Source organism: Phoca vitulina, unplaced genomic scaffold (assembly GCF_004348235.1).
Source record: "Phoca vitulina isolate PV1807 unplaced genomic scaffold, GSC_HSeal_1.0 scaffold21, whole genome shotgun sequence".
Classification (NCBI taxonomy): domain Eukaryota; kingdom Metazoa; phylum Chordata; class Mammalia; order Carnivora; family Phocidae; genus Phoca; species Phoca vitulina.
The window spans coordinates 23,148,220-23,161,290 of NW_022589724.1; the positions used below are offsets into that span (position 1 = coordinate 23,148,220).

At 59.4% G+C, this 13,071-nt stretch overlaps 1 protein-coding gene across 1 annotated transcript in view; it reads right to left on the reverse strand.

The window, feature by feature from the left end:
* Positions 1 to 1,705: 1,705 nt before the first annotated feature.
* The window catches only part of NR5A1 (nuclear receptor subfamily 5 group A member 1), a 19,733-nt gene continuing 8,367 nt past the window's right edge, over positions 1,706 to 13,071 (reverse strand). Inside the window, exons 4-6 of the mRNA XM_032418838.1 lie at positions 11,445 to 11,564; positions 9,616 to 9,763; positions 1,706 to 1,953 (exon numbers count right to left, since the gene is read on the reverse strand). Coding sequence (XP_032274729.1) covers positions 1,706 to 1,953; positions 9,616 to 9,763; positions 11,445 to 11,564 — 516 coding nt within the window. The remainder of the gene's footprint in view (positions 1,954 to 9,615; positions 9,764 to 11,444; positions 11,565 to 13,071) is intronic.

A 13,071-nucleotide genomic window follows, 5' to 3' on the forward strand; every position in this document is an offset into this window, starting at 1 on the left:
TGACAAGGTCCCAGGGATGATGTGGGGCCCACAGGCTCCCCAACGGTGCCTGGTATACCCCCACTCTGGTCCCAGGTTTTGAACCAAAGCTTATCTGTCACGTCCATCCCTATCAGAGCATCGCCCAGCCCTAGACCACCCAAACCCACCTTGGAGGTTCTGCTTTGGCCCCAGAATGTAAATAGGCAAAGGTAGCTGGAAACTAATTGCAAAATTTATTCCAGGGCTGCAAGGGCTGGGGAGATTCTTAAGGGCACTTCTCATTTTGGGGCTGCGGGTCTCTGGCCTTGGCAGGGGCACACATTTCAGTGGGCAGGGGTGGGCACTGAGACAGGGCGGTGGAAGGCAAGGGAGAATGGACGCCCAGTCACCTCCAACTGGGCAGGCTCAGCACAAGCTGCAATGGCAACGTGAAAGCAGGAAAGACAGTGGATGCCCAGCCCGGGGACAGAGGACAGCCAAGGCCTCCCCCTAGCTCCTGGCCCTGGAGAGTGTCCTTCAGGACACAGGGCAGGAGGAGGCCAGGGAGCTGAGACCCAGCTTCAAGGGTTTGCAGCAAGGGACCCAGTGGGATGGGGCCAATGAGGAAGGGGCTTATCAGCAATGTCCCCCATCTGGAGACCCATACACCCTCCTCAAGTTCACCCATGTTCCTACACACAGAGACTCCGAGCCCCGACAGGACACCCTGCTGTTCATCGAAGCAGGGGCAAGCAACAACTCCTCTCTGGATTGAAACAACGGTCCCACACCACCCATGGGGTACTTGGCATGCGGGTGTTTGGAGGGAAACCATGGGCTGTACTTGGGGCTAATCCCCAAGTCCCAGCCTCAATCCTCAAATCCATTCCCTGCCCCACCACATACACGCCTTTCAAAGATATCTAGAGTACTAGATTAAAAAACAAATCAAACCCACAAACCCACAAACCTCTTGACTACAGCCTTTGCAGATACATACCAGCCTGGGCTGGCCAACTGTGGGTGGGGCTAGAACGTTCTAGCTCCCTGGTGGCAGAGGGATAGAAACTTCTCCTCCGATGGGAGAGGGATAGAGAGAGCGGATTGTAGTGAAATTCTTTTCAGATAGCATGTCAGAGTTCTCCCCTGCACAAGTCAGATGGGGTGTAAGGGCTAGGGAGGAGGGCTTGGTCCTAACCCGCCCCCTAGTGTCCTCTAGGCCCCACAGTGCCTGACCAACTTTGCAAACTCAGTGACTCCTAGTTCACAAAACAGAGGGCTTCCCTCCTGGTCTCTGGGAGAGGGTTCTGGAGACCCTCTCTTCTCCCCCAGTTGATGCCCCCTCAACGTCTCTCTGCTTCCGTTCCCCGGAGAGGGGAAAGGGACGACTTCTGACCCAAGGGACGTGGAGGCCCACCAGGGAATCCCAAACCTCCTCCCTGGACCTGTGCTTCCAGACTCCAGGACAGACAGCTGGGAGCAAGGGGAGGGGGAGGGGTGCTTAGCAGCCGCCTTCTTGGGGCCCTCTGAGTGGCAGGCAGGTGCCCGTGGGGCCACCCTACCTCAGCCAGGCCCCATCCCCCCTCACCCAGCTTCCCAAACACGGGGCTTCAGAGAGCGCAGGGGCAGAGGGCCTTACAGGGTGGGGCTCCTGGGTCGCAGAATAAACTCAACCATCTGGAGGGCCGTGGGGGTGGCTGCGACCCCCAGCCTGGCCCCAGGCCCGGCCCCACCCAGCCCAGGCTCAAGTCTGCTTGGCTTGCAGCATCTCGATGAGCAGGTTGTTGCGGGGCATCTCGTTGCCCAGGTGCTTGTGGTACAGGTACTCCCTGGCCTGCACGCTCAGTGCGCGCACCTCCACCAAGCATAGCAGCAGCTGCTGGAACTTGTCCCCGCAGTGCGGGTAGTGACACAGGGTGTAATCGAGCAAGGCGGCATTGGCCTTCTCCTGAGCGTCCTTCACCAGGCTGTGGTTATTCATGAACTTCACATCTGCAAAGGGAGGAGCTCTGTCACCACCAGCGGCCCATCACATCGGCCGCGGTCACCCGCAACACCAACACCAACGTCCCCCAGAAGCACCAAAGACGGGGCGCTCCCACCGTCAAGGACATGGCCGGGCCTCCCGTCGCCACCGGAACCACCATCACCGGGGCTGAGGAGCACGGCCACCAGCAGCAGTCACCGATATTGACCGCCCCGTGTCCCCCCCACATGTGGCCACCGCCGCCACCATCCACCCAACTGTCAGCGGCGGTCACCAACGCCGACCTCTCTGCAGGTATCCCAAACACGGCCGCCGCCACCATCACCCACCCAAGCACGATTACCTGTCACCATCATTATTGCCACTGCCACTATCCCACTGGTCATGAGGAACACCTCCATCACCTCCAAAACCACCCCAACCTCAGCAGCTATCTCCCTGGGCATGTGATTCAACTTCTCAATTTCCTGCGAAACAGTGACAGGAGTACCTACTTCACAAGATTGTCGGGAGAATTCAGGGACTTGGTCGGTGGAAAGTGCGTGGAGAACAGTGTCTGGCACATAAGAAGGCCAGTATGTCACCATTATTACCCCTACTCTCACCCCACCGTGATCAACACCATCCCCAGCCCCAGGGTCAAAACCTTCCTGGGGACACCTGGGTGGCTCAGTCAGTTAAGCATCCAACTCTTGAGCTCCGTTCAGGTCTTGATCTCAGGGTCATGAGTTCAAGCCCCACGTTGGGCTCCACGCTGGGCGTGGAACCTACTTAAAACAAACAAACAAAAAAAAACCATCCTGTTGCCATCATCCCCACAGTGGTCACCATGAGCAGCATCAGCTGCAGGCACGCTGTGATTGCAAAGGTCCCATCTCCCAGCTGCCAGGCTCATGCACTGGTGGCCCTATTCTAGAGAGCGACAGGCACTCCTTTGGTCTACCCTGTGACCGATCAAGAGCCTCTAGTACCGCAAGGAGATTCCCTCGTGGGGCCGTGGGGGACGAGGACGCTCACTAAGCAGCATCTAGGGAGGTGCTCCCAAGGGGGTCCCGCGAGGTAGACACACGCAGTGGAGCAGACATACCACAGAGCAAACGGACAGATCTTTAAAAGCATAGAGCTCAGTGGAAAAAAACAGAAAAGGAAGATCCAGAATGAGATCCACAAGGCAAAGTCGTCTACATAAACTAAAAATGCTTGTACAGAAGCATGCGCATTATGTAAGAACAGGGAAAAACAGGGAATCCAAGTTAAACGTCAAGGCGTGGCTGCCTGTGGGAGGGACGACGGCAGTCAGCTCTGCATGGACCGGTGATCACTTGTGCCGGGGACAGAGGAGTGTGACCAGTGCTTCCTGCACGCCCAGTGGAGGTCCAGTGAAGACATGAAAAATAAAATGTCTTTGGAATGAGGCCGATTGGGGTTCAAATCCTAGGCCCACCAGTTAGGAGCTGCGGCTTTGTGCCCTGGCCCCTCCTGGCCTGCGAGGCCTTCTTCCTCTGTGAATGGCGCATGCTCACCTTGCAGGGCTAAGAGCTTGGGGGCCAGGTGTCTGGACCCCAGGGGCACCCAGAGAGGGTCAATTTGTCACTCAGGTCCTCATCACTGCTTGGCAGGTGTCTCTCAGCTCCTGGGCAGCACCCCCAGCTGGTGCCCTGCCTGGCAGTTGAGGTTCAGCAGGAATCTACGGAACCGGTCCCCCACCCCCAAATCCAGCCCAGCCTGGCCTGCGATATAGCATCCGGTGGTTCAGGGAGTGGTCATCCGTCCACTTCCCCTCTGTGGCTGCGGGGGAGTCTGGAGCCCAGCATGTGCAGCCCTTGGCCCTTCTAATCCCTCTTAACACCCACTGCGCCAGGAGGGCTTGATGCTCCTGGCAACCCTGATCCCCAGCCGCCCCCGGTGCGCCTGCTGAGGCCTGTGTTGTCCAAAGTTGGATTTAGGGAAACCTGAGCTGGGCCCAAGGCGTATGGCAGGATCTGGCCCCAGTCCTCCACCCCCACCCCTGGCCCCCTCACCCCCCTTCAGTAAGTGAGCCAGGGTCATTTTCTTCCTTGCCTCCCTCAGGATCACCATGAGCCCTTAAGGCACCTTTGTGCCAATTACGAAAAAGTTCCCCCTTGTACACAGAGACAGTATGGCAAGGGGCATACAAGCTGGAAGTCAGCCCCTATTCATCATCTGCCTAGGTGCCCTTGTGCAGTGAACAACCTGTTCAACTGTGCATTGCAGCCCTGCTCCTTAGCCTGGACTACTCCAGACACACTCAAAGGTCACAGGAAGCCCCCACCCTCTCCGAAGCTGGCCTCCTAGGCACAAGAGGTGACTACTGACCCCATCCCTGTCCCAACCTCTTTTCATCCTATAGGGTCCTGTCTACCTTCACCTCCCACCCCCACCTCTCCCCACTGCCCCCTGCCCTCTACCTCCAGCCCAGGCTGGGCAATTCTCCTGACATTGCCTTCTGGCAATGCACTGTAGGAGGCTGGGGGTCCAGAGAAGAGTAGGGACCAGCTCAAGGCCACACAGCAGTAAGGGGGCCCAGAGGAAACAGCTGGGAGTGGAGGAGGATGGGCTAGGATGCTGCAGTAGAGGCAGGAGTGGGAGGGGGCTGGGAGGACCAGAGCCTCGGCTTTACCAGGATTTACTGTTCTCCAGAGCACCGCAGCGCCGTACCAGGGACAATGGGGTGGAGTGCAGGGGGTGGGTACGGAACAAGGACAGCGCTCAGGGACAGCCCCCACTCTTAGCAGCTCTCTGGATCTCTCAGCTCTCTGCAGACTGGAGACCCCCGCCGCCCCCATGCGGTGGGCTACAGGGCTGGGGGGAGGAAGCAGTCACCAGTTAAGCCCTGATGACTATAGTGTAGCGCACCCAGTTTCCCAGGTACCCGCCGGGCATCGTGCATGGCTCAATTAATCCCCACAGACACCCAGGCAGGCGGGAAAGGGCATCCCCCAGGCGCAGGGACAGTGGGGTGTGCCTGGGACACCCAGCAGGTGCCAGAGTCTGGATGCAAATCCAGGTCTCCTGGCTCCAAAGCCCGGTGGGTAAGCACAGGCGGGGTCAGGCTTGGACGTCAATTCCTGAGAGACAGGACATGAAAACTTTGTTTCGTCCAATCCAGGAGTCCTGTCCAAGGGCCCCCACCCCTGGGATCCTAGGTTTCCGAGGCCACTCTGGACTCCAGACTCCTCTTCCTCCTCACCCTGGAGGAGACCACTGTCAAGTCATGCCCCCTCTCCCACCTCCCTGCACACACCCCCCCCCAAAGGGACTGTCGTGAAGCTTGTGGGATAACGGGTGTGACAGAGCATGAACACCATGCTTTTCTTCCGTTGGACACGGGAGCAGGGGACACACAGACCTGGAGGTGCCCCCTTAATATGTCGGGGGTTCAAATCCCAGCTCCACCACCAACTGGGTGACCTTGGGCAAGGCCCTTCCCCTGAGCTGTTTCCCGTCATCTGCAAAATGGGGGCAGACGAATCTCCACCTCACAGGGTGCCCAAGAACCGGACCTGATCTGTGTTGCCGAGCTCTGGGCCCCGGGACACCGCAGGCTGGAGATGGGCATGGGGGAGAAAAGCCCGGCGTGTCCCCCCAGCCTGCTCAGCTCCAGCAATCCTGGAGGTGGGAGGCGGGAGGGGGCTGGGAGATGGCACCCCCACCTCGGAGAGCAGCCTGCTAGCGCTGCGGAGCTGGGGGCCCCCAGGTTCTCAGAAAAGCCCCCTTTTCACGGTTTAATTGAATATTTGAATAATCCTTTCATTCCAGCGAGGCATAAAGAATGTTGTCCCAATAGCGGTGACTCAGGCAGGCGCCCCCGCGCACAATGGCCCCTCGAGTGGGGCTGCTATTCAGGCCGCCTTTTGTTGGCGCGGAGCAGTGGGTAAATTGCAAACGCTTAAGGGAATGCTGCGGCGGCCGCCTCAATGGGAGTCAGGAAATCGAATGTTAGGTCAATCCATTAAGCTTCGATTAAGTCCTCTCCGGAACAATGCCAGCCGGGCCCATCTTCATAAACACCGCGATTGCCAGGAGAGAGGCACTAATTTTAATTAAACCTCCTTACCTGCCTCCACGCCTGCAGGGAGACGGCTATTTAGACACCAAATGGCACCCTTCTGCGGAGGCAGGCGGGCAGGAGGCGCTGAGGGGGCTGCAGGCGATGGGGTGGGGGGAGTGGGGGGACAGTCGTCACAGGGCATGAGGCTGCCCAGCCCAAGGAGGTGATGCCCAGCGTGCCAGCTGGAGGTCCAAGGGCAAGTGGCCGTCCCTCTCTGGGCTCCAGATCCCTTGGGGACCTATTCTTGGGGCCTGGCGGCGGGGAACATGGGAGAGCCCTATCGCCCTTCCAGACTCTGGGCAGATCTTCCCCCTCATCTTGCCCAAACTTGCCCACTTCACTCCAGCCCCGGGGCTAGCCTCTTGCAGGGCTATGGGCTGCCACCTGCCATCCTTCTCCCATGCTGCAGCTAGAAGGACCTTGCTAAAATGCAAATGTGATCATGTTACTCCAGCTGAAAAGCCTTCCCAAGGGAAGGGTCAAGGTCCTTGGCCTGGCATTCGAGGCCTTCCTCAGCTCAGCCCCTCCCTGACCCACAACCACAGCAGACTTCCAGGATTCCCCATCCCTTTGCACAGCCCTTTGCTGCCGCTTGCTTTGTTTCACCTAGAACACTCCTACTCATACTGCAAGGCCCAGCTCAGAAGCCCCTCCTCCAAGAAGCCTTCCTTGATATCTTAGGTGTGGGTGGTTTCTTCTCTTTGGTCCAACCCTGATCACACTGGCCTGCTCAGGCTCCTCCTGGAACCTGGAACCTGTCACCCAACAGCCCCTGTACCTCACCTGGCCTCCTGTCTTACTGTTCTCCCAGGAGCTCAGGCAGGCCCCAGCACAGGGGCCTCCTCCTCCTCCTCCTCCCCTCCCAGACTCGGCCTCACTAGAGTTAGTTTCTAACCTGCTGGGCTGGACGTCCCCCCACCCAACTCGGCCAGACCCGCCTCCCTGCGATAAGGCACTGTGCCAGACACAGAAGCCATTAAGACAGAGACTGACTTGATCATTCATTCACTTCATTCATTCATTTGCTCATTTGCTCACTGGTGGTAATGATGGAGAGAAACAACACTGATGCACATTCCAAGGGGCCAGACCGTGCACTGAGCACTTTGGGGGAATTCCCTCATGAAATCCTCATAGCGAATTAAAGATTATTATGATGGTCATCTTACAAATGGGAAAATAGAGGCTCAGAGAGGGGAGTGACTTGCTCAAGGGCACACAGCCAGAGAGAGAGTCCGGATTTAGAATGCAGGCGGTCCGTCCCTACGCGCCATTCCTAACCACTGTCCCTCCCTGCCTCACACGTGTGAACACACACGCATATATATGCACGCTCTCTCTCTCCTGCATCCGGCCCCTCCAGCCTATGCCAGCCAAGCACTGGAGAGAGTCCCTGTCTCTCAGGCCCCAGTTACCCACTCTGGCAAACAGGAGGAAGACTAGCAAGAAGGAGGGGCCGGCACTGAGGCTTCGGAGCATGGCCACTCACCCGGAGCGGGGGAAGAGGGCTGGCCTCGGCTCTGCTATCCTTACGCCCCATACAAGGAGAAGTCCTGGATTTATCGCCTGCTGGAGGCCAGAGCTGTACTGGGCCTGGCAGTTCCCAGCGCCCAGGACTTTGTTGGAAGAGGGGCAGGGGCTACAGGGGTGTGCCTCGGGCCCTGGGAGGGTCTAGAAAGCCAAAACATGGCACCTGCTCTACGGGGAGGCCTGGCCAAGAAGGCTGGTGGTTGGCAGCCCACCTTCCACCCACCCCTCCTCTGGGCCTCCCTGGAGACCTCTTGATGGGGGTCATGTCAAGAAACCACCCTGACCATCACGGGCCCCACACTCCAATTCTATGTGCGCTCCAAATCCTTCATGTCTCCAAATCTCGCATCACTCCCCAATTACATACAGATTGTTTCTACAACGTGACATGTAAAAAGCCTGTGAAAGTTCATAGTCTGCACATGTGTGAAAACAAAGGCACAAATGCAAAGGCACGACCATGCACATAACTCCTGGAGTCTCCACACCCCCAAACCACACACCACCATGGCTTTGGCCTGAGCCAGTTCCCAGAGCCTGACAGCTCACAGACACAAGGTTGGGAGGTGGGTACCACTGGAGGGAAGAAGGAGGGAGCTTCCCCCAGCTGAAGCCAGCCCGGCCTGGGCCCCTGAGGTCCCTCCACGGGCTCCAGGCCACATCTCCTAACTGGCTGCCCAAGATTCTGTCTCGACGAACCAGGGTTGTCCTCTACCAAGCCTCGTAGCCTTGCATAGAAGCCCTCCAGCTACCAGCCTGCTGTGCGGGAGTCAGGAGACTGGCCCAGGCACCCAGTCACATGGCCAAAGCCTGAGGCCTGGGCTTCCCATGGTCAACTCTTCATTAATTACCCCCCATCTCGCCCAGCTCTTCCCACTCTCAGGCAGGCGCTCCCTTGCCAGACTGGGGCTATGAGGTCATCTACCACAAAGACGACATCCGAATCCTGCTCCCTCTCCAAGTGATGAGGCATTCATGCCCTTCTGTTCTGACCTGCCATCCCATCTACATCTCTGCCAAAAGATTTATCCTTCCAGCAAACTCCTACTCATCTTCCAAGGCCCTGCTCAGATGTCCCTCTTCCAGGAAGCCTTCTAGGCAAAGCTCTTGTTACCCACTCCGGGTCCCCCATCTCTGTCCCCGCCCTGGCAGCACTAGGTGGAGGCCTATACCGGACTGGGAGCCACCTGGCAGCAAGGACACGTTCATGTTCACAGCATTGCTGGACCCGGGGAAGGCACAGATGGCTCGCTAGGTGAGGGAGGACAGGAGGGCAGCCTGAGGAGAGCCCCGAGGAGCGTGGAGGCTGGAGCGGGACGGGCTGGGTGCGTCAGGAGGGCAATGAGAGGGAGACCCCTGACTCGGGGAGTGGGGCTGGTGGACTGGGCTCACCCTCTGCCACTTCCCTGCTTTACTTTCCTCCTTGGCCCTGCTCACATTCTTCCAGGCTATACATTTTACTAATCATTTCACTCATTTCTATAGCTTACTAATCCTATTACACTTATTGTCTCTCCCTGGAGAGAAGGATGGCTCCATGACAATACGGATTGGGGATCTTTTTTGTTCACCCTCTGTCCGCAGTGCCTTGCAGAGTGCAGATGCTGAGCAGATGTTTGTAGAATGAGTACACGAGTGAATGAATGAGTGGGGAGCCCAGAGTCAGAATTTGGGCCCCCCTAGAGCAGGGAACCGGGAAAACAGGGACCCCAGGATGGGAGCCAGGGAACAGAAGCTCCCGAAATCACACAGGCGTTTTTCCGGAGGTGACCTGGGCACTTTTCTGGGGCTTCCAGCCGGGAATTTACCGAATTCTCGGGAGTCCTTCATGCCACAGAGGGCAAATCTTAGACACTGTCTTGGTCCTCTGTACTTCCCAACAGAGAAACTGAGGCCCAGAGAGGAAACACCCGCCATTTTCAGAGCCAGGCCTGTCCCCTCCTACCCTCACTCACCGCAGGCCCAGTCCCTGCCCAGCGGAGCCCCCGGGGCAGCGCCCCACCGCGCCGGCCCACCACGTCCGCCGCCCCCCCTCGCCGCCCCAGGCCGGGCAGGGCGCACTCACCGAGGCTGAAGAGGATGAGGAATTTGAGGCAGACGAACTCCTGGCGGTCCAGCTGCAGGGCCAGCAGCTGCAGCACCAGCTCCTGCGCCCGCAGGACCAGGCCATGCAGCAGGGAGCCCGCCTGGGCGGCCACCGTGCTCAGCTCCACCTGCGCGGGCGGGCGGCAGCGTCAGCGGCGCGGGGCCGAGGGCGCCGGGGGGGGGGGGGGGGGGGGTTGGGGGGGGGGGGGGGGGGGGGGGCGGGGGGGGGAGGGGGGGGGGCAGCATCTCCAAGCGCCACAGCGAGCGCCCCGCCTCCCCAGGGTGCCTCGCGCTGCGGCCCCCGAGCGGGCCCTGGGCAGCTGGGTGCAGAGGGACAGCTGAAGGGTCCTTCTCACGCAAACGGCTGCTGCCAGGCGCCCTGGCATCCGCTGCGAACGCCACGTCGTGCTGGGTGTGGGGCGGGGTCGGAGCTGGTCTGCCCGCATCCACGTGCACACGGCCACGGGACTGCCCAGGGCCCCACACGCCCACCCGTGGACACCCAGGCTGGGGATGTGACCACACGTCAGCTCCCAGTCTCACACACCCATGGACACGCTCACAGGGCGGTCCACGCATTTCATGAAGTGAACACACACACACACACACACACAGGCCCGTGTATGGTCACCTCACAAGGTAACGCGACAGACACGCACCCATGTGTGAGTTCCCACACGTGGTGACAGGCAGATCTCAACAACCACATGCTTAAGTGTGGCGAGATATGGCCTCAGAGACTTCGGCCGCATGTTGACATAGGCCAACACGAACACGCTCATACCTCAGACTCTCCTATCTGCATTCACAGGTGGCCTCCAAGTCACACCCTTGGGACCAGCACTCCCGGGCCCTGGATGCCCTGAGACACCCAGGGTGAGAACGGAGCACAAGGACCAAGGGCCTGGGTTGGAGATAGGGGATGCGGAGCAGGGCCTCAGCCTCCAACCCCCACCCCCAGAGCACCTGTCAACCACTCTTCCTCCTGTCTCCCCCTCAGGACCGATGCTCCCCCCACCAGCCTAGACCCTGGCATCAGCCTCTCTTCTTGCTCTCCCTCCTTCCCTCCGTTTCTCCCACACCTCCTCCCTCAGTTGGGGGTCCTCCTCCTTCAACTGCCCCCTCCCAGGGCCCCAGCATTCCACAATGGCCTAGACTTCCTCACCCCCCACCCCACCCCTTCTGTGTGTTTCCTCAAATACAACCTGGATGAGCCCTTCCTCACTTAAAACTCTCCTGTGGCTCCCTGCTTGATTTTAGGAGTTCCCAGCTCCTATCCTAGGGCTTCTAATTCCCTGCTCTGGGGCGGGGCGGGGGGCCCAAATTCCTTCGCCCATTCCTTCATCCACTCAGGATTTAGGGTCTGTCCCCAGCCTTACCTCTCACCTCACAGGGCTCCTGGCCCCCCAAACCCACACACCGGCAGCCTCTGGTAACTCAGCAGTTCTAAACATCCTCCTGTGCGCCTTCATCCATGCTGTCCCCTCTGCTGTGATGGGGGTGGGACTGCCCCCCACCACCTTTTATGACCTGACCGACCCCTATTTGTTCTTTCAAGACCCAGGGCCACCACCACCTCCTCCAAGAGGTTCCCTGACTCTCTCCACATCCCTGAGCTGCTTCCTAGGGGCTGGCACTTGTCAAGGCCAGGGCCAGGGCTGGTCAGAGGGAGGTCGGGCATGAACTTGGGGAAGGGCTGACACTGGGGTGCCCAGGGCCAGCCCTGGAGAGGCCTAGGACCTCTTCTGGGCTCAGAATTTTGGAAGCACCCTTTAGGGCATGGCACAGGGCACAGTAGGGTCTGGTCACCTCCTGCCCGGTGACCAGCAGGATGCTGCCCTCCTTGCCGTGTTGGATCTGGCGGTAGACGTGGTCAAATACTAGCAGCTCACTCCAGCAGTTCTGCAGTAGTGTCATCTGGTCGGCCACCTGGAGGGAAGAGGCACGTGTGGGGCTAGGGTCCAGCCAGCTGCAGCCAGGGACCTTCCTCTCACCCCTCCCCCTCCCAGCTCACGATTCCAAGGCTCGCTTGGATATGTGACCTGGGCAAGCCGCTTCCCCTCTCCGTGCCCTTTGTGCCTATCTGCAGGGATCGAGCAAAAAATAAAAATAAAAAAAAAAGGTCCAGTGGAGGTGCTCAGAACTCAGACAGGCCTGGCTTTAGGCCCCGGCTCTGTTCCTACAAGGTGTATGACCTTAAGCAAGTTCTATAGCCCTCTGAGCCTCGATTCTCTCATCTGTGAAGTGGGCAAAGTGGGGCACCCAGTGCAAGGACAGGGACTGCCCCTGTGGGGGGTGTCCTTCCGCCCCGGAGGGTCACAACATTCTAGTACAGCTAGAGTGGACGCTCGTGACCATGGCGAGTGGGACTCGGGACTGTGGGATGCCAGAGCCAGAAGGGCCCTCAGAGATCCTCTGGCCAAAACCTCTATTGTTTAGATGAAAATCTGCTGCCCAGAGAAGGCGAGGGACTCTCCTGGGATCACAAAGAGGTAGAGCCAGGCCAGAGCCACGGTTGGCCTTCTCAGTCCACAACCCTCTACAGTGTCCTGGGTGTTCGGAACTGCCCGGGGCACTGCAGGTCAGCCTAGGGAGACACGATATGGACACCAGTCCCTCCCAGCACCTGCGGCTCATTCGCCGGCCGCCATCTGCCCAGCAGGTACTTCCTGGGCACCTTCCTGGGCCTGCCCCGTGATGAGTGCAAACTATGACAGCTACTAGGCGCTGTGCTGCAGTTCCATGACCCCAGGAGGCTGGGACAGTTGCTATCCCCAGTCTATGAAGAGAAGACACCCCCAGCAGTCAAGTAACTTGCCCGAGGTCACACTGCTCCATCTGGTTCCAGATCCGTGCTCTAAACTGCCAGGGATGGAAGAGGACCCAGCGCGGTCACCCAGGCATGCTCGTTACCTCCCCCGTGAAGCTCTCCCCAATCCCTCCTCCTTCCACGGCGCCCTCACCATCCTCTGGCTGTGGCACCTGCCACATCTGATGGCGCCAATTCATGCCTCTGCCTCCCCCAGTACCTGTGGGGTCTGGGAAGGCAGGGCTGGTATCCAGCCCATCGCTGGGCTCCCAGAGGAGGGGTCGGTGAGCAACTGATGAACAGATATGTGCTCCCAAGACAGGCACAGGGAGCACAGAGGAGCACAGAGGAACTACCCCCAACCCAGGGGCCAGAGAGATCCAGGCAGCCCCTGGCCTGAGGGAAACTGGCAACGCCCAATGACTAGCTCTCTCTTCTTGGGGGTAGGAGCCCCCTCCTCCCCTCGCTTCCCCCCTCCCCTGGGGGCAGCCTGGGACCTGTCTCCCCCCTCCTCCTCTCACTTCCCACCTCCCCTGGGGGTAGCCTGGGACCTGTCTCCCCCCTCCTCCCCTCGCTTCCCACCTCCCCTGGGGGCAGCCTGGGACCTGTCTCCCCCCTCCTCCCCTC